The sequence below is a fragment of the Lepidochelys olivacea genome (genome assembly GCF_965140295.1).
Source record: "Lepidochelys olivacea isolate rLepOli2 genome assembly, chromosome: 12".
In the NCBI taxonomy this organism is placed as follows: Eukaryota; Metazoa; Chordata; order Testudines; family Cheloniidae; genus Lepidochelys; species Lepidochelys olivacea.
In genome coordinates, this window is record NC_140422.1 from 9,195,249 (window position 1) to 9,220,199 (window position 24,951).

At 43.1% G+C, this 24,951-nt stretch overlaps 1 protein-coding gene across 4 annotated transcripts in view; it reads right to left on the minus strand.

Moving 5' to 3' along the window:
• The window catches only part of NECAB2 (N-terminal EF-hand calcium binding protein 2), a 368,846-nt gene that overhangs the window by 129,541 nt on the left and 214,354 nt on the right, over positions 1-24,951 (minus strand). For all 4 annotated transcript variants that reach the window (XM_084644586.1, XM_084644587.1, XM_084644588.1 and 1 more), the window contains one exon: positions 23,016-23,113. In XM_084644586.1, coding sequence (XP_084500712.1) covers positions 23,016-23,113 — 98 coding nt within the window. The remainder of the gene's footprint in view (positions 1-23,015; positions 23,114-24,951) is intronic.

The window sequence follows — 24,951 nt, forward strand, 5'->3', positions numbered from 1 at the left end:
TTCTCGCTAACCCGAATTTTGTGAACTTTCAGCTCCTCAAGCTTTTCCTGCAATTAAAAAAAACCCTACAGACACTGACACAAAATACCTAGTTCCATCAAACCTCTTTCCAGAATTTCCTTGGGTCATCCTCCACCTACTCACTGCTGTAGAAATTAGGCATATTGTGAAATGCAAGCTGGAGGAGCTGTTTTAAATTCTTTGCTCATAACTGCCTGTTTCTTCCAAGAGAAATTTCTCATAATTAAAATACACATGCAGACCCCACCTCCCCTACCACTCAAATCCTGCAGAAAGTGGGAGCCCATGTCCTGATTGCTTGGCACATAATCAGCAGCAGACACCTAAAGAGAAAAGCCAATTAAATATTTGATAAATTAAGGGATTAACATATGAAAGAGCCTCAGTCTTGCTGGAAGAGGTCTAAACGAAACACAATAAGAGACACCTGTTCAGATAAATGCTGCTATCACATTTATTTATAAATGTTTTTTGCCAGAAATTCTCTTTTTAAGGGCTGTCTGGGGAGTTACAGTTCCAGCAGATTTCATTCTGTACGAGATATTTCAGACTTATTTGACAAAAGTATCTAAAGTTTCTCTCTTTAGCAAAGCTTCTTCTCCTGAGTTCACCTCCCTGGTATGTGAATACCTTTCAGTGCATCACCACGCAGCCCAGGTGGCCATTCCCACATACCTGTCTCAGAAATCATGGAGTCCAGGATTTTTTATCTTGTTAAACTCTGACTTTTGGCACTCTAGGGTTCTGGGAGGTGATTGGGTGGGTGTGATGGCACAGAGGCGACTCACTGAAAACCTCAAGACTGGCCAAGTTAAACCTTGGAGCTAGGTTGTGTCCCTGGGGTGCCCAGTGCAAAGAAGGTGTCCACTTTTAGGATGGTGCTGCTTCCTCCCTGCAGAGCGCCCTGCCAGCTAAATGGGCAAGTGCGAGGAGAGGCATGTCCAAGGTCCTGTCTCTTCCTCTCCTTCTAGGGATGGAGGGAGGGAGCCCTCCAGGCACTAAATCCACATCCTCTGATGGACAGTTTGTGCTCCTGAGGACGACAGACTGCATGGGCATCCCTAGTGTCTCTAGGCAACCTGGACTTAGGGGTGGGATTTTCAAGTGACTTAGGCATGCGCAAGGTGTTGACTTTCATGTTAGGCTCTGAAATAAATCGTCTATTCTTCAAAAGCGTACACCCCTATTGACTACAGCCTGAGGTGCTGGGTGCACAGGGTGCAAGCAACTTATTGAGGAGCCTAAGTGTGGACCCGGGAGGCTAAGTTCAGGCTTCTACTTTCTGAAAATCTTGGCCATCATTCTCTTTTCCCTCCCTCAAGTTCTGAATTATTCCTCTTTAACAGCCTCTAAACAATTAATAAATGTTTTATTTCCACTCTCCAAGAAAGCACAGATTTTGTTTATCAGACTTAAGTCTATTTTAAAGAGTCCGTTGATTTAAAGATCTAGGATTTATGGCCTGGTCAGCAGTGCGTGGAGTCAAACTGCTGAGCAATGGTGTTAACATATTACTGCTTTATTTAGCATCTGTCTGCTTGTTTGTCTTGCCTACGGTCTTTCCTCTGGGTAATTTATTCAATTCCCTGAGCTGCTATTTGAGCACTCTTGTTTGGTTGATACATTTCCTTCTCTAAACGGCTTGTCTAAACCCTGGGAATAACTGGAGGGGAAGACAGTAGATTAAGAAAGAAAACAGTGTCACATCATGCAACGATTGACTCTGCAAGTAATGTGACCACGAACAGGACCTCAAGAACAGATGTTCTTTCCTGTCAGGACGAGAAGGGGACACGAATGATATTCAACAGTCACAAGCATTTAAAGGAGGGTGATTCAATGTCTTCATTCTCTAGTCATTTCCTTTCCCACCCCCACACCTTGTCCTCGGCATTCTGCTCGATGGGGCTCTGTGCAGCTAGTCTCGGATGGATTATGCACAGTTGTACAGGCTAGGTAGTCAAACCTAATGATTCGGAATGAGAACTCGTCACATACAAGGCTCAGACAGACTTTTCTACCCCATCCCATCTCAGCCAGTGCTGCACAATTGGCTAGGTACACTCTGAGGTTCTGTTGGGTTTTGTTTTGTCTGGTTCTCCCAGAAACAAAGGTATTAGTCACCAATGTCCTGAACCTGCCCCCACTGAAGTCAATAGGAGCTTTGCTATTAACTTCAATGGATGGAGGGTCAGGCTTTAATAGAGGCAGGATTCACGTGAACTCAGTCTTTTGGGCTATGTCCCTGTGACATACTATCCAAGGTAGCGCAGCAAACATTATGACAAATGATGTTATGCACAGTTGGCCAAGTTACTTGCTCAGATATGTACATGCAACCACAGGCAGATTATGGATTTGTGCGGCCCTGGGCCACAGCAAGTGGGGGCCCCTCCCCTTCTGCCTGCAGTTCCCCTTGCCTCCCCCCCCAGCACTCCTGCCAAGGAAATGGGGTCAGGGTGTGGGGGTTTGCCCCAACCTACCCCTGCCAAGCACTGCTGCTGGGGAGCTGGGTTGGGGCATGGGGGCTTCTCCCTCTCTGCCCGCCCAGCGCTCCTGCCGAGGAGTGGGGTCGGGGCACAGGGCTTGCCCTGCCCTGCTCACCCGGCACTCCTGCCAGGAAGCAGGGGAAGCTCCGGCACCCTGACCCCACTCCCCGGCGAATCTGCCACTGCATGCAACACGCACTGACTTCAGTGGCAACTGCACAGTCTTGTAAGACACAGAATTTGTCAGTGTCATAAGGTGACACCAGACCTTTAAGAAGGAAGAGACCAACACACCTGTGACTGGTCAGCTGATCCCTTATTACGGTTAAGAGAGGGCACCTGGGCCACAGTGGGAAGAAAAGCAGTGAGTTGAAGAGCTGGAGAGTCAGAGCCTGAGAGCTGTCTGGGAGGAGCAAGGAGACGGGCAGATGAGAGCTCTCCTGGGAGAAAAAGGGATGCTACAAAGAGTGGACTGCTCTGCATGTCCTTCCTGGGTATAGGAAGGAATTGTCCGAAGACTGGGGGGCTGCTAACCTTTCTGAGCTGAGACTCAGTGCCAGGAGGTTGAAAAGGTCTGAGTCATTGACACACAGGTGGACAGCCTGAAGAGCAGGGCCCTAAATCAAGGGCAGAAAGGAACTGGGAACAGAGTTCTGGTGGACTCACAGTTGGACAACCTTGAAGTGGTGTTCCTGGAGAGGGGAATGAAATAGCACTGTGGAAACTGGGAGAACTGTTTTACTGTGAGAGTTTAATGTTCTACTGTATGTGTTTGTGATAAATTTTCCAAACTCTTTCCCATAACTTCATGGTGGGAATATGGGACACACTCCATAATGCAATTCATAAGGAGGCTTGGAGTACTGGAAAGCAAGGCAATAAATTGACTCTTCAATGGATTCCATGACATGTTAGTGTACACGGGAGTGAGGTAGCTGATGACCTGACCAAAACTGGAAGATCAGAAACTCAGGTTGGAATGACAACAGTTGAGAATATTGACACCGTATCAAGGGAAATATTAGCTGAAATAAATGGTCAAAAAATGAAAGATCCTCTGATATCAAAATGTGATGGGATGGACTACGCCAAGAAGCCCCTTTCTGGCAGCCTCAGTGTCCTGCCACCCCTGTCCCAGGAAAGGAGCAGTAGAGGAGTCCTCCAAGCATCCTAGCATGGCTGCAGGGGAAGCAGCCAATCAGGGATCAAGAGGGCCATATAAAAGGAGCTGCAGAGCCAGAAACAGCTCCTTGCTGGAGCTAGAGGAGTGCACACGTTGCTCCTGGCTGGCCAGAGAGAACTGCAGCACCACAGACAGATTAGTGCTGGCAGGGACTGGGGCAGTGAGAACGAGCTCCTGGCTGGTTGTTGAGCCTGAACTTAGATGAGCCCTGAGATAAGGGTGAAGCTTTGGTGAAGGCTGGAACTCCAGGAAAGTGGCCCAGGGAACTGAAAGCAGTGTACATGGTGGCATGTGGCCGTTATTCCTAGGGTCCCTGGGCTGGGACCCAGGGTAGTGAGTGGTTTGCTCCCCCTCCACCCAAGCCTCCTTATGAATTGCATTATGGAGTGTGTCCCATATTCCCACCATGAAGTTATGGGAAAGAGTTTGGAAAATTTATCACAAACACATACAGTAGAACATTAAACTCTCACAGTAAAACAGTTCTCCCAGTTTCCACAGTGCTATTTCACTCCCCTCTCCAGGAACACCACTTCAAGGTTGTCCAACTGTGAGTCCACCAGAACTCTGTTCCCAGTTCCTTTCTGCCCTTGATTTAGGGCCCTGCTCTTCAGGCTGTCACTGGGGAAATGGCCTACCTCTTGGACAGTGATAAACCCCCGGAAGGGGAACTGAACTGTTAAGAGGCCCAGCTGGAGAGCTGGGGCCAGAACAGACCAAGAGAGCAAAACCATTGCCTCCAGGGAGGTAGCCCTGGGGGGTACAACCCAATACCAGGGCCAGAATGGTTTGAAGACTGCAGACACACCAATCAGAAGGGGGAGCTCATGAGAGGCGGGTGTCACACTGTTACACAAAGCATCTCAGAAAACAACATCCACTATCATGAAATTTCAGAGAGGGCACAGTGCAGTAATGTAAAATTAACAGAGACAGTGCCAAGATATAGCCACTCTGCAAGATGTGTGAGGAGCAGGTTTTAGCACCTGCCCATGCTTTTGAGTGTCATATTTCAAGGACAGTGAAGCTTTTCAGCTTGGACGCCTTAGATCAAGCCCTTGCAAAGCACGCTATACGAGTTCCTGAATTTATTCTCGAACATCATGGCTTGATATGATCATCACAGGACAAGACAACAGCCACCACCTGCAACTGCATAAATTATGCCCAGAGGAAGGAACTGGAAGGGGACAGGGAGAGACATTGTTCTTTTCATGGCTGGACTAAAGGGAAACTGAGGCAGACACACCTGTCATGCCACAGCCTGCTACTGTGACAGGCAGTGAGTAGGGAGTCTAGTATTGCAAATACATATCTTTACAATCAATAATGTGTATTGAGGATGGAATTTTGGAGGGTGAGAGATGGCAAGTACTGAAATATCTGCTACCTGCCCTGCTTGTGCTCAATGAATATTTATAAATGTTTCTGGCAGGTTACTCAAGTATCTCTCTGCTGAAAACATAAATTAATAAGATGCAAGCTAACAGCACTAATGATTCTACAAAACTATGATGCAGTTTCTTGAAAGAAACAAGGGAAATGAAGTATTGGTGAGAGAAAACAAAATCAGAATGCTGTGACATGACATATTATTCTCCTCTTGTATTTATCATTCAATTTTCTTGGTGTCTATGCAGCAAGGACAAACTTTTTAAGCATATGGGGATTCCGGAGCACCATTTTCAGAGGTCTTTGCATGTGCCCTTGTGAACCTATTTCATTTTAAATCAAAAGCTGCTGTGTGCTCATGTATGTCACGAATTTCATATGCCAGGAATCTTTTTTTATATATATTCCTTCAGTACTTTCCCAGCTCATCTACTTTCATTGTTTAGACTCAGGGTTGCTATGCAGTGATGAATGAAGCTGCATATAAATGTACACTAATTTTCTATGGAGGTTTGCAGTTTGAAACAACCATCTGATTAGAACTCATTTCTTGCTCCTGTTTCAGATTGCAACTTTTAATGTGCTAAACAACATTTCTGCCAGGCAAAGTTACTTTAGGGATTGGATATGCTTAGAATTTAAGACTTTTTAATACGTAAGACATAGATGGAAATATGCTTTCTGACATTTTATATAGCTATTAGAAAAGGAGCATGTTTTAGTTAATTAGTTTCCATTACTGGTCTGTAGACTACATGGAAAAGAGGCAGTTATTAGCATGTTTAAAATGTAATGATTCTGTACAGTTGAGGAATATACAATATCCCATTGAGCTAAAAATGAGTTTCCCAGTCTTTACAGTAACATATATTGTTTACTAGAGCACCATGATACAGACATGTATATGGATGCACTGCAGAGAGATTGGAGAGGTATATGTTTTAAGAGACACTGCAATTGTTCAGACTCATGTTGCTATACAGTTATATTTCGTCCTGGACTCAAACATCACCCCAGTTAGCAAGTGCAATTTAGAATCACTGCAGGACATTGTTCTATCACAAAATTACACATTCAACAAAGATAGGAAAAATCACAAAACATTCCCTAAAAGACTCCCACTGCCAATTACTGGAGGGGGAAAAAGGAAGGAACCCAAGAGCAAGTGCCTTTCCCAAGGTGCTCTATGAACCACCCACAGAGCGTGCAAAATACACACATCTCCTGTCGTGGACATTGGCTGTATTAACTAACACCACATTATAAAACAAAAGATCAGGTCACATTTTCCACAGGTTGGACAGCTGCTACTGTTCCTTTGTCTGGACACCTCAGCCCATACACTAGATCTTTTCTCCTCAGAGGACTACCTCTCTTATATTCACATGGCAATGAGTTACTCCCCCCACCCCAGTGAGTCAAGAGAACTCATGAACAGCTCCCCCAGCAGGACCAATACCTGCGAACAGCATGGGAATCTTTCAAGCATACCCACAGACTTCAACTGAAGTGGTAGGTGCTCAGCATCTCTGAAAATCAGTTGCAGGTTGTCTCAAGGTGGGCTCCCAAAAACAAGGCAACCAAATCCAGTGGCCACTTTGCAAAATTTTCGCTATACTAACTTCCTGCAGCCCGTTGCTCTTCCTCAGGAGCAACCTACTCATTTACAAGACTCTAAATCCACGGTCTCTGGACTCAACAGCTGAGATAGGTTGAAGCAAAAAATTACTCTTGAAACACACTAATTTGTGTTGGTTTGTTTGCTTGTTTGTGATCTTCAATGAAATCTGAGTGGTACATAACAGAAACAGAGGAGAAAGACAGTGGGACATAAAGACCACAGCCAGAGTGGTTGAAGTGTTCTCCTACCGATTTTTGAATGTTATGATTCCTGATGTCAGATTTGTGTCCATTTATTCTTTTGCCTAGAGACTGTCTAGTTTGACCAATGTATGTGGCAGAGGGGCATTGCTGGCACATGATGGCATGTACATTGGCCAAACTGGACAGTCTCTACACAAAAGAATAAATGGACACAAATCTGACATCAGGAATCATAACATTCAAAAACTGGTAAGAGAACACTTCAACCTCTCTGGCCACCCAGAAAAAGATTTAAGGGTGGCAATTTTGCAACAGAAAAGCTCCAAAAACAGACTCAGAGAAACTGCTGAGCTTGAATTAATATGCAAACTAGATACCATTAACTTGGGTTTGAATAGGGACTAGGAGTGGCTGGGTCATTACACATATTGAATCTATTTCCCTAAGTTAAGTATCCTCACACCTTCTTGTCAACTGTCTATATGGGCCATCTTGATTGTCACTACAAAAGGTTTTTTTTCTCCTGCTGATAACAACTCATCTACACTTTCCACAGTATGCATCCAATGAAGTGAGCTGTAGCTCATGAAAGCTTATGCTCAAATAAATTGGTTAGTCTCTAAGGTGCCACAAGTACTCCTTTTCTTTTTGCAAATACAGACTAACACGGCTGTTATTTTGAAACTTAACTAATTAGCCTCTCACAGTTTGTATGGCAACTTCCAACTTATCTGTATGTGTGTGTGTGTATATCTACCTTCTTACTATATGTTCCATTCTATGCAACCGATGAAGTGGGCTGTAGCCCACGAAAGCTTATGCTCTAATAAATTTGTTAGTCTCTAAAGTGCCACAAGTCCTCCTGTTCTTTTTTTTAGAACCAAGCATGTGATCCTTCAACGCGTGAATACATTTCCTTCTAGCTCAGACAGAGAATGGAAATTGCCAGCATACTTCAATATTCATAAATGTAATATTGGAAATAAATTTCATCCCTCCTGACTCATCAGCACATGGGGTGCAGTAACACGAAAATCTGCATAAAATGCATGGTTGATAGCTTTCGTTTCCAAGTTATTTTATGAGCACTCAGTCATTTCTGGTCAGTACATCAGAGTGGTTAATCCAAAGGGTAAAGTGTGTGCAGGCATTTGGGGGGTTCCTCTGAGGTATGAAGTTGTAACATATCTACCTTTGGGTCATTCCTGTTGCTCTTTGGATGGCGTCAAGTAAGATCTCATGCAGATCTTTGCAAACAGGGTGAAAATTATTCCCATGCAGAGGCATCACTTTCATCCCACGGGACCTATGTTTGCATGCTTACATGGTAAATAGGCCTGTCCTGTGGGTTCTCTGCAAAGGGTGAATTTCATCCTAACAGGCAGCTTATTATTATCCTCTTTACCTAATGCCAACCACAAAGGTTACAGAGGATCCCCTCACTCTGCAAATGCAACCAGTCATTCTGGGTCTCATGCTGTATCAACCCAGCTGGACTTTACCGTGCAGATGGAAGAGGGAGCCAGCCCAGCAAACTGATTTGGTTTTTGTCTCAGACTGTGTCTCTGGCGGCTTATCGCACAACAGGCTGTCAGTGGACAGCCTCGGCGGGATCTAGGAGGCTGAGATCACGTCTGCCAACTGCCTGTACATCTGTCTGCCTGGCCTGCCTCAGTGCTGTTTTCTATCTCACCAGCTTGGTAGGAGAGACTCTCCAGATACAAGGATAGGTGCCACCAAGGTACTGTGCATGCGCCGTACTGCCCCCACCCTTCTCAGTAGGATTTCTTCCTACCGGTTTGCTTCCCTCAGCTTTCTGCCTCAAGGGCAAGGAAATTTCATAGCAGATGGACTCCCCTTCTCCCAGGTATTCCAGGAGATTTGTCAAAGGTTGGTACTGCTGACCAACAGAGTATAGCCATCACCCTACTGAGGAAGCCGCCTCTGAGTCAGGCCCCATTCCATCTGCCCATCTAGAACATGGACTGCTAGCAGCTTGGCAGCTGGATGACCAGGATATCTAAGGAGCTAGCCGAGTGCCTATCACAGAGCCGAGAGCAGCCCCTTCTGCTACATACTGCAGAGGGTCTGTGATATCTTCTGAGGCTGGGGGCAAGAGAAGAGCATTGAAGTTTTCTACTGCAGCCTTCAACACAGCCTCAGTTTTTAACAACAAAGCTCAAGAGAAGCCTTAAGCTCAATGATCTGGAATTGTGTGGTTTGGTAATTTTTGCACTTACATAGCGCTACCCAGAGCATGGATATCAGCTCCCATCTTTATCCAAGGGGCAGTTTCATTCTCTTATTTTACATTCACCTAAACAGAGGCCTTTCCATACTTCTAATGTCTATTTCAACCTCCTCCCCCTACCACCCACCACGTGAACCTAATGGAGATCTTTTTAGCTGTCATGAGTTTGGCTTGAGGGTGAGAGAACCAAGTTCCCTTGTTGTCTCCTCCTCTTCTGCCATTTATTTCCTAAAACTAGAGCCATCCAACCTGTGTACATTCCAACATTAAAGGTAGATGCAGGGAATCCGAGCAGCTATTTGGCTGCTTTGAAGGCTGTGAAAAGGGCAAGGAAGCATGCAGAACCTCTGCTGCCCACTGGCTGAAGGAGTGAATCCTGCCAGGTTCTACGTCCCATAGGCCACGTTCCAAGTTGTGTCACGTCATTCCTTCTGTAGCGTGTCAACTTTATCGACAGGTAAGGATGAGTTACCTACTTTCTTTCTGCAAGGTGGCCATGTCATCCTCTCACTCTCACATGCATCCACTGCTATCACAGGAACCCAACATTTGTGGCAGATTCCATATTTGGAAGCATAGCCCTATAAACTCCACTGTAATTAAACCCTCCTCTGGGGCTTCTACTACGGGCTGCATCAGCTGATAGTCCAAGCTGTTGCTGGGTGTCATGGAAGAAAAGGGAAGTAAGAGAAGAGGAAATACTTGCAGAACTGGGCTTGTCATGGTGTTCTCTTTTCATGCTATGTGCTTCCTATCACAGATTTGCTTGAGCGCTCTCTGCTGGACACTCATCAGATTGGTGTGAATCAAACTGCTCAATCTCATGTGCTTAATGGGACTGGCACCGTTAAGGCACTGTCCGTGGCTGGCACTTGTTTAGGCACTATCCGTGGCTTTGGGCCTCTAGGTACAAAATCCAGGTGTAAACCTGGTGTCTGAAACCCCTCTTGTCAGTGCGGACACCACAGACCAATTGCCTAGGCCCTGAAACTAGTGCCATCTAGCCCAAGCCTCTCCAGCAGCCTGTGCACATTCCTCAGAATCCCACCAAAGGTGTGAGCCTTCTGGCTTGTAGTTTCCCTCATCAAGGGCATGCAAGAATGAAAGCCAACAGACACACACAGGCAGACTTTGCACAGGATTCTAAGATACCGTTGCTCTTTACTTAGAAGCACAAGAAATACACCAATCTTTTCAAAACAACACACACTTATACACATTCCCTGCCTCAGGTTCCTCACCAGTCTGGAGAGGTCTTTGGATTTTGGCAGAACCCTGTGGGGTGTCCAGGATCCTTCCCCTGCAGCTCACGACTTCTCTACCTCAGCATGAAGTCTTTCCAACCCAGCTAACATTCTCTGACCTTGGTTGGTCCCACAGTTAAACCAGACCCTCTGTCCACCCACCACTACAAAAGCATGACCATCTATTCCCCGCTCCTGCCCCAAAATTCCTGTCCCTCCAAAAGTCTCTCTTTGTTCATAGAATCATAGAACATCAGGGTTGGAAGTGACCTCAGGAGGTCATCTAGTACAACCCCCTGCTCAAAGCAGGACCAATCCTCAATTTTTGCCCCAGATCCCTAAATGGCCCCCTCAAGGCAGGCCAATGCTCAAACCACTGAGCTATCCCTCCCCCGCGTTCCTCCTGTGGGTTCTTTTAAAACCCCAGCTTTGTCATCTTTTTCCTGTTTGACAATTTTTCACTCTCCACTCTCCCCCCTCAAGATAAATTGGAGGGAGTAGCATCTCCAAGCTCCACCCAACCTCCTTAGTATACCCCATTGTTTGGTCCAGAACACAGTCATTCCGATTGACCCTCCATTGTCCCTGGTCTGGGAGATGCATGCTGCAGCCCAGGGCAGCAAATCGTGGATTCCACATCCACATAGGGGCAATTTCTTGATACAACAGTTTTATAACAACTTCATAGCACCAACCCTAACTCATAAATTGTACAGACAGATTCCCCCACTCATCACATCTCCCACCTTCCCTCAGGGAGTCTCTTTACTCTGTCTTGTTCTGGAAGTCTCTCTAACTTAGGGAAAGGAGCTGGACTTGGGCTTAAATACTGTAGATGATAGACAGATCTTGCCTACTAGTGAAAGCTGCTGGCAGGAGGAATGAAAGAAGACAGAATTAAGTCAAACTGGATTTCTGGGGAGGAATATCTTTTACCTACTATGAGGGGTGTTGTAAAGCTTAGTTAAATGTTTATGAAGCACCTTTTGTTCCTGACAAGAAAGGAGCTACAAGGATGCAAAGCATAACATTATTATTCTGGATATGTATTTGTGAGATTATAACTACTCTTCTCCCTCTGTGTTCAATACTAACAACAAACTTCAGTCCAGATGGGGTTTTCTTGAGCTGTGCATTGCATTTAAAGCAAACACTGGAAGTCATTCATTTATGCTGTGAATTTAATAATTGGAAGGTTTTTAGACAGGGCTTAATAGAAAAGGTGAGACAAGTTTAAATGTGTCATAACCTTACGTTAGATGAAAGGCAGTTAGAGTGCTTTGCATCTGATAATAGACCTGGATGAAAATTAAGCAAACATTGTTATTTACTTAACAATTAATATCAAGAATAGAGTGTCTAATGTCTCCTTTTTGGCAGGGTTACCATAAGCATCATGATGATGAACAGCAGTAATTAAAGCTAGACTCTAAAATGTATTTCATTTACATAAATTAACATAATATGATCAAAGCTCCATTGGCCAGTGGATCCGCGTGGAAATCAGCTGTTCCGAAATCAATCTTTCTTCAATTGACCAAGCAAAACAAGAGAATTCTCATCAAGAGCATACAAGTCCCCTCTGTACAGCTCCATGACATGAAATATCACCCTTCCCTCCATATTTAACTGTAATGTGACTGACTAACTTGGAATAATTGTTCTATAACTTGTTCTTAGTACAATCCAGTGTAGGTATGAACAGTTGTTAGTAACTTTCCTTTGCAGGAATCCATTCGTACTACAATGTTTTATATTTAGATATTAACATTCTGAAGATGGTTAAGAAGAGATTTTCTAATGGCAAGATAAGGCACTTAACTCTCAATGAATTTCAACAGGAGTTGGGAGCCTAATTGCCATTTAAGACTTTAAAAATCTTCCTCCTAGTTGCTTTACTAATGATTCTTTTCATGGCATGCATTGCACTACACTACACACACACAATTTTAGATCTCACAGCCCACGATGGGTACATCAACACTGGAATGAAAGACCCACGGCACGGCTGCAGCTGGCCCAGGGTAGATGACTCGGGCTCAAAATGCTCAGGCTGCAAGGCTGTGAAATTGCTGTGTAGATGTTCAAGCTGGAGCCTGGGCTCTGGGACCCTTCCCCCTTTCAAAGGCCAGCCAGGAGTATTTAATTCCTGTGTAAACATACCCCATATGAGAAACTGTTATCTTGGAAAACAGGTGAACCCAAAGGCTGCAAATCTCCATACTCCCCATTTGTCACTTAGCTACATTAAAGTATTTCCCACAGGGACATATGTCCATGATTTAAAAGGATTTTATTTAGTGTTCTGCTTATCTCAGTCCTTGCTTCATAAACACCTTATCTCCCATCCTAGTCTCCAGAAGGTCACTCACTACCAAAACTTACGAGCTGCAGAACTTGGCACAACCCTACAGCCTCAATAGTGTTATCTGCCCATGAGTTAAAACAGCAGATTTATGCAACATGACATTGACATTTTGTCCTGTGATGAGCCACGTAGGATACAAAACTCAAGATATACTAGCCTGGGAAAATCTTACCTTTGCAAATATCTTATTCAAACCCCATCCATCCTACTATAGATGCACCTTATTCATCTGCTGCCATTGACTAATCATCAACTGATATTTTTTATCAATATAGTTACAACTGTTTACTTTCTGGCATGTATGTTATTAATGTACTCTTGAGGGTGAAGAACTGATAGCACTGGAGTGGTCTCCATCCCTAGTACACACTCCATTTCAAACTCGTTTCGGTATAGCACACAATTCTCATGCCTAAATATAATAACTGGACCTCTAGATGGTCAACCTAGATACTTATCTGAACCACCCAAATCTTCAAATAATAGGCTAGAAATAAATTGAGCAAGAGCAGGTTCTCTCATGAAATTTGTGCTCTTCTTTCAGGTCAGGCCAAACATTTATTATGAACTATCTTGTTTTTTGTGGTATTTCAGCTTCCAATCCCAGAGGAGGGAAACAGAGTGGTTGGCAAAACTGAAAAATACTTAAAAACCCTGGACACCCTTAAACTTCCAGATAAAAAGTTTGGTTCATTTTAGGTTTGATTGAAAGCTCAAATTAATTGTTTATCCTGATCCTATTCTCCCATCTCTAACTATAGCCTGTCTAATGTGTCATTTTTACTGCCATGTACCTGGCACAGCAGCTGCTGTATGCTGGTGTCAGGAAACCAGAAAAGTACATTCTTAGTGCATAACGCTATATAGTTCAGTAAGCGCCAAAATATTGACAGTTTGTAGGTTTGCCTGTCAAAAGTCACAGATTTCCCTGTGGAATAGACTCATTATTTCATTTCAAACACTGTCTTAGACTTGGTGAAACAATAGCAGCACTAGTGCATCTAAGAATGTTGGGAGGATATCATGGAAACAGTGAACGTATTGCTGGAACCCAGCAAAGACAGCATATTGATTTTACTGAGCAAACCACCAGTAGACTGACCCACTTCTTATATATATGCACTACACCTAGCCAAATGTTCTCCATGGGATACAGTACATAAAGGCACCATTTATCACATCAAACAAGTTATTCAGCACATCAGTTTTCTGGTTTCAATCAGCCCTACTACATATGTTACATCTGAATACAATAGCCTGATAATGGAAATCTCACATTGTAAACCCCAACAAAGAATGGGAGAGTCCAACAAATTCTAGAAGAATCATAGAATATCAGGGTTGGAAGGGACCTCAGGAGGTCATCTAGTCCAACCCCCTGCTCAAAGCAGGACCAATCCCCAATTTTTGCCCCAGTTCCCTAAATGGCCCCCTCAAGGATTGAACTCACAACCCTGGGTTTAGCAGGCCAATGCTTAAACCACTGAGCTATCCCTCCCCACCCCCAAACCCAAGAACCTATGACCCTGTGTTACATTAAGAATTGTTGATGTCTTACCTCCTTGTATTATTATTATAGTGCACGTATGGTGCTTCTGCTAAATGTAGCAGCCATTTATTTATCAACCTTTGTAGTATAAATTTAACATTTGAACATTTAATACAATATGTATGTAAGGCAGCTCACCTAGAAAAAACCTATCCCAAGTAAAGTTTTAACCCCGAAAAGGGAGAAGTGCCAGAGACTCCATGAAGTCCATTAGGGACTTCGCTATCGCTATTGATTTTACATGGAACGTGCTCAGATAGTACGGTGGTGGGCAGCAGTATAAAACCTTAAGATAGATGGATATATTCTATTAGAACTAAACTACATTCCTATGGGTTGTCATTCTTTACATATAATTTCAGCCATGTTTGGAAGCAGAAGGTAACTAAAGAAATGGTAGTATGTTAAAGCACACTGGGGCACTGTTGGTGTTCACCAGCAAGGTCTGCACAGACCAGTAAGTGCACATGTAAGTGTGGTTTAGAAATCATACCCCTGTAGCGCTCATTCCGCATCAGGCAGACAAGCCCTAATTCATCTCTGTGGTTGGTCTCCAAATTCCCGCCAATATCTTTCACATGTTGAGGTGACCAGACTTGTACACAGTATTCTAGTCATGGTCCCACCAACATAAAGACAGAGGGATTATTTCTCTGCTCAATGTTTACATATATGCACACAGTAATCACATGGAGTTTCTTTGTTTGTGTGTATTGACTGCAAGCTTATATCGAGTTACTTGTCCAATGTAATGCCGTCGATCTTTTTGGCATTACTGCTTTCAAAGCATCTTCCTCCCAGTGAGATCTTGGAAGATGTCAAAGAAAGATGACTGGCTGATAACATATGTGTTGCAAATCTTACAATACGGGACTCTCAGGATACAGCTTCAACCTAAAATTTGATTTTCTTTGTTTCGATGGATTTGTTGGCACAGTGATGTTCTTCTTTGGAATTACACTTAAAATTCAACTGTGGTAACATCTTCTTGCTCAGCTCTGTAAAATGTTCTATTCAGCAGAAGTGGAGGAAAGAATAAACTTTCAATATTTCTTCCAAGTAACAATAACATAGCAGACAATGAAAGCCCCTCTGTAGCAAAAGCATTGGAAGAATATAGAGCAGGGGTGGTCAAACTATGGTCCGTGGGCTGCATCCAGCCCACCAGCTATTTTAATCCAGCCCTCGAGCTCCCGCTGGGGAGTGAGTTCTGGGGCTTACCCTGCTGCGGTGACCCAGCCAGGAAGCAGAGTCAGGGGCCGCTCTGCGCAGCTCCCGGAAGCAGCAACATGCCCCCCCCCAGCTCCTACGCGTAGGGGCAACCAGGGGGCTCCGCAGCCTGCCCCCACCCCATGCGCACTCCATCTGCCCCAGCCCAAAGCCCCCTCCCGCACCCTGAACTCCTCATTTCTGGCCCCACCCCAGAGCTCGCACCCCCCAGCCAGAGCCCTCACCCCATCCCACACCTCAACCCCAATTTTGTGAGCGTTCGTGGCTCACCATACAATTTCTATACCCAGATGTGGCCCTCGGGCCAAAAAGTTTGCCCACACCTGATATAGAGTATCTAAGATCCACAGTGCCAAAGTTACAGTATGCCTCATTCATTGAGCGGGAGTGTATTTCCTGCTACATTCATGCAACTGACGTTGTCCTAATGATGGGACTTAACGACGTTCACTGAAGGATCAGTCAGCTCTGCAGCATGAGTAGGTAAACCGAACCACTGTGTGCAGTCACACGGATATAGATCCTGGATTAGCCTGTATGACCTCAGGGTCTTAGTCCCCAAAAAGAGACTTTTATGCATTTGCCTTCCCTCTGAGGATCTCCTAGTGCTTTACAGATGCTAACGGGTTAACCCTCGCCATGACATAGGAATTATCACTATTATCCAAATTATCACTGTCTCCAAAGAGGAAATCTGCAATGCCTCGTCTGCATTTATTAAATAAAAAAATATATTTTCTGGATGCAATGTTAAAGCTTCACAATTTAAATCACAGGGTCAGGAAAAGCCAAACTTACAAGATCACCGAAGAAATAATGTTGCTGAAATCTCAGCTGTACGCTGAAAGGCATCTTTAAGCGAAGTGCTCAAGATCTTCGGCACACACATCATCTGAACGACAAAACCGTGTCCCGTAACACCACACTGGGTTGTGGGCTCAGTACTAACTCCTGGGTCAAACAGATGAGGGTTTCATACTTTTCCATAGTGTGGACCACTTCTTAGTGGGGACACCTACCCTCCATCAGCAGTGAAACAACCTGTCTGTGGCTCCCACAGCAATTGGTTACATGGAAAAGCAATACTAGGAAAGGTGGGCATCTGACTACCATTTGTGCCATTGAAAGTCTCCCCCTGTATGTTTAGCTGTAGCAGCTAGAAACAAACCAGGGGAAGCAGCAGTATGTGATCTGCTCCACAGATGGGCCATAGATTACAGTTCGGAACCTACCAATCTGGGGGTTTTCTTGAAGGTCTCCCAACCAAGTGCTAATTAACACCGACCTTGCTTAACTCACAAGGAGGATCATATTACTCAGAACGGTTCTCCAGCTCAGAAATTAACTACCAAATGGGAAGGCATAATTTGGGTAAGTGACCACCATTTGCCAAGCTAGTCTAACTTGACTTCTTGTTCCATCAAAGAACCACTTTCCTGACAGGACATGCCATGCTCTAGAACACACACTGTCCAGTCCTGCACTCATTTGCAAGCATGATGCAGTTGTGCAAAAAGACAGCAAATTCAAGCCCTCTGTTATTGCCGACAGTGGTTAATCTTGGGGATTTTTATACTCATGGGAGGGGAAGCTTTCTAATTATGGCACCAGACATTCATACAATAATATATGTGTTCATATAACATTTGATAACTCCAGGACTAGAAATAAATATAGCAACTGTGTGAAACATCGAAGACTCAGAAAGAACAATAAAGGGTGAAACAAGAGGATATACTATAATGGTAATGGGGAGAAATTAAGTATCTATGATAGTGAGTCCTATTTGCTAGAAGAGTCTCTCACCAGAACCCCTGGAAGCTCCATTTTATGGAATATTTAAAAGTAGACTGGATCAGGCACTGGAAATATGCTGGAAGAAATACACTTGTACTGGCAGGGCACGTGCTAGATAAGCCAAAAGATCCTTTCCATCTCTCCTTTTATGTGATTCTATTAACTTTATGACATGACTCGCACCAGCTATGCAGGAGCAAATCAATGGGTAACAAGTTTGTAGAGAGACACTGGCTCAATTCAAAAAACTTGCTAGCAGTGAAATCCTCCTTCAGAACATTACAATGTAATTGAGCTTCCCTGCAATTAAACTGGTCATAACATGTCCCTGAAGGCATAAAAATTCATCTCCTGGCATTTTCACCAACTCAATTTGCTTTAGAGAGCATATCTCAGTACACGCACACAGATAGGGAGGCAGCCAGAGGTACCTCTTCCTGGAGTGGCCTCACTTTCATTGTGACATTTCTCTCTAATCAAAGTCTCAGACGGAAGAAAAGACCACAACAAATCATACATACAGGCAACATGAAAAAGAACAGTTACATTACAGTGATGGTGCTTCTTTGGGATTGTTTGTCATGTGGGTCCCACTGATGGTGTGCATGGTTAGGTGTAGGCAGGTGCTGAGTACCAGGGCGATGTCTGCCAGGGAAATACTGGGTATTTGTGAGGAGTGTGTCCAGGTGCTCTGTGAGGGTAATTTTCAAGGTGGGCTCTAGCTTGAATTCCTGGCAACCAAAGGGAGATTTCCCCTCACAGAACACTCACATGAGCTTCTCACAAATACCCAGTATTACCTTCATACTCAGGCCCTACCCAAACTCCTAGATAAGGAATGCCGGGGGGAGGTCAAAAGATTTCCATCTCACATGCATGAACCACCACCACAAGTGGGATCCACAGAGACAGGCTCGAAAAACCCAGCCAGACTCCAATACAGTTATAAGAACCACAGCACACTACCCAGCACAAATCCCAGACAACAATAAAATTAACAAGCTCAGTTATAAACATAGCAAAGCAGCTGTGCCCTTCCTGCTCTGTGAACTTGAGACAAATATTCATGCTCAGTGATTCTCCAAGAGAGCTCATAAGGTCTGGTTTGGATAAGGATCTGGAAGTTTAGGGGTTTATTCAAATTTTCCCCTGAACCTTTTTAGTCTAGAAATCTAGCTCTAGTTTCACAAGCCAGACCTCCAGTCACATCTTTCATTATTTGTTTTGTTGGAACTGTTACCCTGTCCTGATCTACACAGAGGGTAAATGGAACGCCTGTGCACCACTTAAGTCTCCCATATGCCTGATTCTGAGGCTTACGTGAGTCAGGACCTTGTACTAGCCCTCTGTACAGGGGGAATTTGACCCAGGGTGCTTTAGCAATTCTGATGCTGACCCCAGATAAAACTAGGAAGAGCACCAACTAAAACAAACAAACAAACACATTTTTTTAAAAGTCTCAAAAAATGTTAATTGGTTTGAGTTCTGGGAAAGCCTCTAAAGGATTTTATTTTCAGTCTGAACCAGTTTGTAAGACTAATATGTTTAGAAACTGCAGGATAGTGTTGTTTTTTAAATCTACCTAGAAAACAGCTTAGAGCTGAGAGAATATTTTATGAATAATTCATTGATGAGTTTTGCTTTTCTCTCAGTTCAAAAATTTTCAGCAAGGAGCTCATGTTATTCTTAATTTCATTCATTATTCACCAAATCATTTCTGTGAAGAGCTCTTTCTTGGTATGTTGTGTTTGCTCATCAGCCGTTCCAATAATTGATACCCAAATTATGAATTGTTTTGACTGGACACCCTTGGAAGAGAAACGTAGCATGTGACCTGATCAAATGAACAAAACTCTTAGGACTCAAGTTTCTGGTATGAATATTTGCAGACAGGAGAAAGGATGGTCTTCTGTTTAATGTGCTGGTCTGTGACTCGGGACACTGGGTTCATTTCCTAGTATGATCCCGAGCAGCTCAATTAATCACTATGTGCCTCAGTTCCTCACCTGTAAAAAGTTTCCTTACATCACAAGGTGTTGGGAGGATAAATCGAGAAATATGCATTCAGATATGTAACAAGAGCAGTGCTTAATTTGTGCCAGGGCTCAGCCCTGGCACCTCTAAGCTTGGCATTCGATAGCCCAGCACCTCTGGGCTTGCCACGTCACTTATGAACATAAAACTGTTGCTTGAGCCCCAACACCTATTTGACTGAGCACCAGCACCTCTTTCATTACAAATTAAGCACCGAACGAGAGCCATGAGTATATAGATAAAATGAATTACTTTGAAATTGCTTTCCATGAGAACTTTAACATTCACCTAGAACTTGTATTTCAGCACACATTCCTGCTGGTAAACTTGCTTGCTTGAACATTTGCAGGATAAAATATAAAAGAGATGCGTGCACAGAGTTGAAGCAAATTAATTAAAACATTTTATTAAAATTTTGCTGAATTTTTTCCCATTATTCACCTTGCTCTATGAGCTACCAATATTAATACAAAAAATCTTGTAAATGCTAGCAACATGTCTGGCTGTAAGGTTATGTCTTCATTTTAACATAAATATATCAAATAAATGTCTTTGCTTTCATGACTTTTATTTAGTAGCCAGAGCAAAGAAAAGACAATGCTGAGTAACACACTGATGCTACCTGACCCTATTCCAATTCCTAAAATGTCCTATTGTTACCAAATCTATAACATTACATGATTCAAGGTTTCCTCTAACTCTAAAGATAAATGTAAGGAAGATTTCGATTTGGATTATTAAGAGGAGGATTGGAATTCAGTCTGTGAACAGGTCAGGATGCTTTATTAAAAAAAAGTAGAACATCTTTACTTTGCTCAACTTTCAGCATACTGAATAACTTCTCATAGGAGAAAAGGCAGACTATTTATCTCTCTGGAATTTATGTAATAAATTTACAATTGACAGATGACACTAAACTGGGAGGAGTGGTAGATAAATTGGAGGGTAGGATAGGATACAGAGGGACCTAGACAAATTAGAGGATTGGGCCAAAAGAAATCTGATGAGGTTCAACAACGACAAGGGCAGAGTCCTGCACTTAGGGCGGAAGAATCCCATGCACTGCTACAGATTAGGGATCGAGTGGCTAGGCAGCAGTTCTGCAGAAAAGGACCTAGGGGTTACAGTGGATGAGAAGCTGGATATGAGTCAACAGTGTGCCCTTGTTGCCCAGAAGGATGAGGAAAAATTGGAAAGAGTCCAGCAGAGGGCAACAAAAATGATTAGGGGGCTGGAACACATGACTTATGGAGGAGAGGCTGAAGGAACTGGGATTATTTAGTCTGAGGAAGAGAAGAATGAGGGGGGATTTGATAGTTGTTTTCAACTACCTGAAAGGGGGTACCAAAGAGGATGGATCTAGACTGTTCTCAGTGGTACCAGATGACAGAACAAGGAGTAATGGTCTCAAGTTGCAGTGGGGGAGGTTTAGGTTGGATAGTAGGAAACACTTTTTCACTAGGAGGGTTGTGAAGCACTGGAATGCATTACCTAGGGAGGTGGTGGAATCTTCTTCCTTAGAGGTTTTTAAGGTCAGGCTGGACAAAGCCCTGGCTGGGATGATTTAGTTGGGGATTGGTCCAGCTTTGAGCAGGGGGTTGGACTAGATGACCTCCTGAGGTCCCTTCGAGCCCTGATATTTTATGATTCTATTAATTCAAATGGGGAAGTTTGTAACTGTAGAAGGATTAATACATTTTAAAAATAATAGTCATTTCTGGTTTATTAGAAGGAAGACAAGAGAAATGATATAAAGGGAAAACCACATCTCTAGATAGTTCTCTATTGCACAGTAAAGTGCTAGACAAATGACCAACTTCTGTATGTATGTGTTTCTCTGAGACTTATACTATATAGATCAGGTTTTCCAGATATTTATAAATAAAATTTAGCATCCTTTAAGATTAGTTACACTTTTTAATAATCTATTATTTATTAATTGCTCTGTCGAAGTATACTGTGGGACACAATTTATACAAAATGGAGCCCCATTTGCATATACAAAAATGTATATTTCTGTGGCCATCAGCTTTTATGGTTAATTCAATTTTGGCAATTCATGCACAATGGTACTTATTCCCCAAGCCATTCTCATCAGTCTTTTAACACAAAGCCCTCTGGCTTCTATTGCATTAGACAGAGGACATAAATGGCCACACTTTTGAAAGCAATACTGGCTTCTAATTTTGCAGTAGTTATTAACTGAAAGATCAAAGAATGGAATTTCAGGTGAGGTTTTCAGAGCACCCAGAGTTGGTGCAACTCTGCTCCCAAAAAAGCCAACGGGACTTCAAGTAGTGACGTTGATGAAATGAGAGCTAGGCCAAGGCTAGCCCTTTTGAAAATCCCACTACAGATGTCTAATTGGGTGCTCCTTGGGTGCGACTGCAGCGTTTTATGTTCTGCTGGAAAAACAAAGTAACTCATAGTCCAGTTGAGACCATTCAGATATTTCCAGAAAGATTGCTGAAAAGGTACAACTCTTTGCAACAAAATGTTTATGCCATCATTTACTTCATGTGTAATTTTCACCTTGATTTCGTAAACTGTCCTAAGGCTTTCAAGATTTACAAGATGTTAACAGGCAATGGCCGCTCTGAACATGTTATTACAATGCTCCTGTTACTTTAAATCAGATGGCGAGAGACAACCATCTTGCTAAGTGGGGCTGAGACCTCACCAATCAGTTGCTCCACTGACATCAAGCATGCATTGCAGTTGATGCGTCAAATTTAATCTTTTCATTATTCAGGCAGTCTTCTGAGCAAGAGTTTAGGATGGTGGTGATAAAATGATGTGCTTGAATGGAGCAGAAGGAAGAAATCCACCGGGAGAAGTTTAATGGACCTTTGTCTGCGACACTGTAAAGAGTTCTGCCTCTGAGATGCTAACAGATAATTTTTCACATGCTGCAGAATTCAAGACTGTTTCTAAACTAGGGTTTAGAAACAACTCCAGTCATCAGCTTTTACAATATAGCTTGCAGCATTGGCAATACGTAAGCCTATACATATATAGCCATTTGATGACACAAGCTGATAATTTATTTTCCATTTTAAAACCCTGATATCTAAACTGCTGATGCTTTGGCCACTAAGGGCTTTTTAGAATAAAAATGAATGGTTTTTATAAACTCATTTGTTTTCTATATTCCTGTGATGCCAAATGCCCTCTAGATATTGGTAGAAGGCAGACACTTTATATAAAGACAATCATTAGCTAATGTATAAGACAGATCTTTCTAAAACAGAGCAGATAACCCAGTGAAGGTATTTTATACTGATAGATTATTTTTAGGCAACATTTTCATAATTTGCATGCATCATCAGGCTTACAATTTTATCCCATGGGCGTTTAAGATTTGCCTCTCGAACTCCTTATCTACGGTAACAGTAACACAATGGCACTTGTTTCCTACAAGGCCATCTCAAAACACACTGTTCACTCTGATGACAAAATCCCTGGTGTTGTTACTTTGATAATGTTTCTGCTACTATCCTACTTACCCTTAGTGAAAATGACTACAAGAAAAGTATTGACCATGCCTACTTTAGACCCATGAGCTTGGAGAAAACTTATCTAGCCACACTCTCGTGCATAGCATAAGCTACAATAATAACAACAACGACTCACCCGCTTGGTGTAGTCCATGGCTTTCAGAATGGAGAGGTTAAGGGTCTCCAGCGAAGCCAAAACATCTTCATAGTCTCCCATATGATCAGCAAAATAATCTGGAGAACCAATGGAGGACATAAAGGGAAGATTCTAGGTTAACTTAATATTCCAGTTCTGTTCAATGTTGCAAGAGCCTTTTTGGTGAAGATTTTAATTACATTTTAAAATATATATTTCTACTATGCTTTGCTTTGAGAACCCTGAGCTAAATTCACAATAAACAGGTGGGTTGTGGAATGTCCTGTGTAGTCCAGGCCCATTGTGAAGAGAGGCACAAGCCAAAGAAATTACCATTGAAAATAGCTATTAACTTGGTGGTAGTTTTAAAGTTCTTTCATGTCTATTTCCACACTTTACCAAAATGCCAGGTTTTTTCTAAATTATTGCCAACACCAGAGTGTACTGGAAGTGTCATAGAAATCCAGTCTGTCCCCTACTCTCCTTACCCCTGCCATGAGATTCCTAGCTTCCTCACCACAAATAAGGTTCAAAGAAGGTCAGAATATGGGCCAGATCCTCAGCTGGTATAAACTGGCATGACTCCATTCAGGTCAATGGCTCTACATCAATTCATAACAGCTGCGGTTCTGACCCTATGTCACCCATTGCATTCTAACTGGAACAGAATCTGTGAATAGAATCACTGCTTGTGAAGATTTCTGACAGCATTTCAGCATCTTCAGTTGTTTCAGCATATTATGCCATGCAAGGAAGTGAGTGTGCCAACGTAGCTATGGGCAAACAAACTACGGGTCTGTTTTTGTGTCAAAGGCGCACTCTGCTCCATGCTGAGGGAGTCTGAGGTTTGCCTCATCAGGGCAACAAAGGTCCAAACCCCCTTTGCTTTACAATGTGCAAAGTCTGATTGACACCTGGTAGCACTATTTGTCACCCATCCTGTAAGATGTAAATGACTACACAAGGTGTAAGGTCATGGACAGTTTCAGCCCTTAGCTCTCAACATTATCACCCTTGAGAAATTCCATAGAAAGAAAGGTATTCATATGCAGTGTCAATTCTTTAAAAGTGCTGAGCCCCTTCCTTGCTCCCTGAGAACCCGAAAGGCAGTTGTCCACGTTATGGTGTTGTCTCATACATGGCAGCCTCAGGGCACTACAGAAAATGCGTGAGTTACAAAAGCACAACACAACACCTGAAAACATGCACCTCTAACTTATTTTTCACTTCCCTGTTGTGATGCTGACAGACCAGCTCAGGCCAGAGCCACAGGCCAATTCAATTGAGCGTGAATATCAAAGGATTCAGAGTAACAGCCGTGTTAGTCTGTATTTGCAAAAAGAAAAGGAGTACTTGTGGCATCTTAGAGACTAACCAATTTATTTGAGCATAAGCTTTGCATCCAATGAAGTGAGCTGTAGCTCACGAAAGCTCATGCTCAAATAAATTGGTTAGTCTCTAAGGTGCCACAAGTCCTCCTTTTCTTTTTGCAAAGACAGACTAACACGGCTGTTACTCTGAAACCTAGGTTTAAGTAACCTTTTATCACAAATTTCAGAGTAACAGCCGTGTTAGTCTGTATTCGCAAAAAGAAAAGGAGGACTTGTGGCACCTTAGAGACTAACCAATTTATTAGAGCATAAGCTTTCGTGAGCTGGAAGTGAGCTGTAGCTCACGAAAGCTTATGCTCTAATAAATTGGTTAGTCTCTAAGGTGCCACAAGTCCTCCTTTTCTTTTATCACAAAGTTCAGTTTGTCTGGGTGGCAACATAGGTTGGAGAGGCTAAAGGAACTGTCTGTGACTCCATGGTAAGATTGGTACAGTGATCCAGGAGTTCACATTTGTTACTGGCTTAGTGAAAACTAATTACAGAACATACCACCACAGTGTGCGGTGTCTGCCCTTGTTTTCAGATAGTCTGCCCTGAGATAGTCA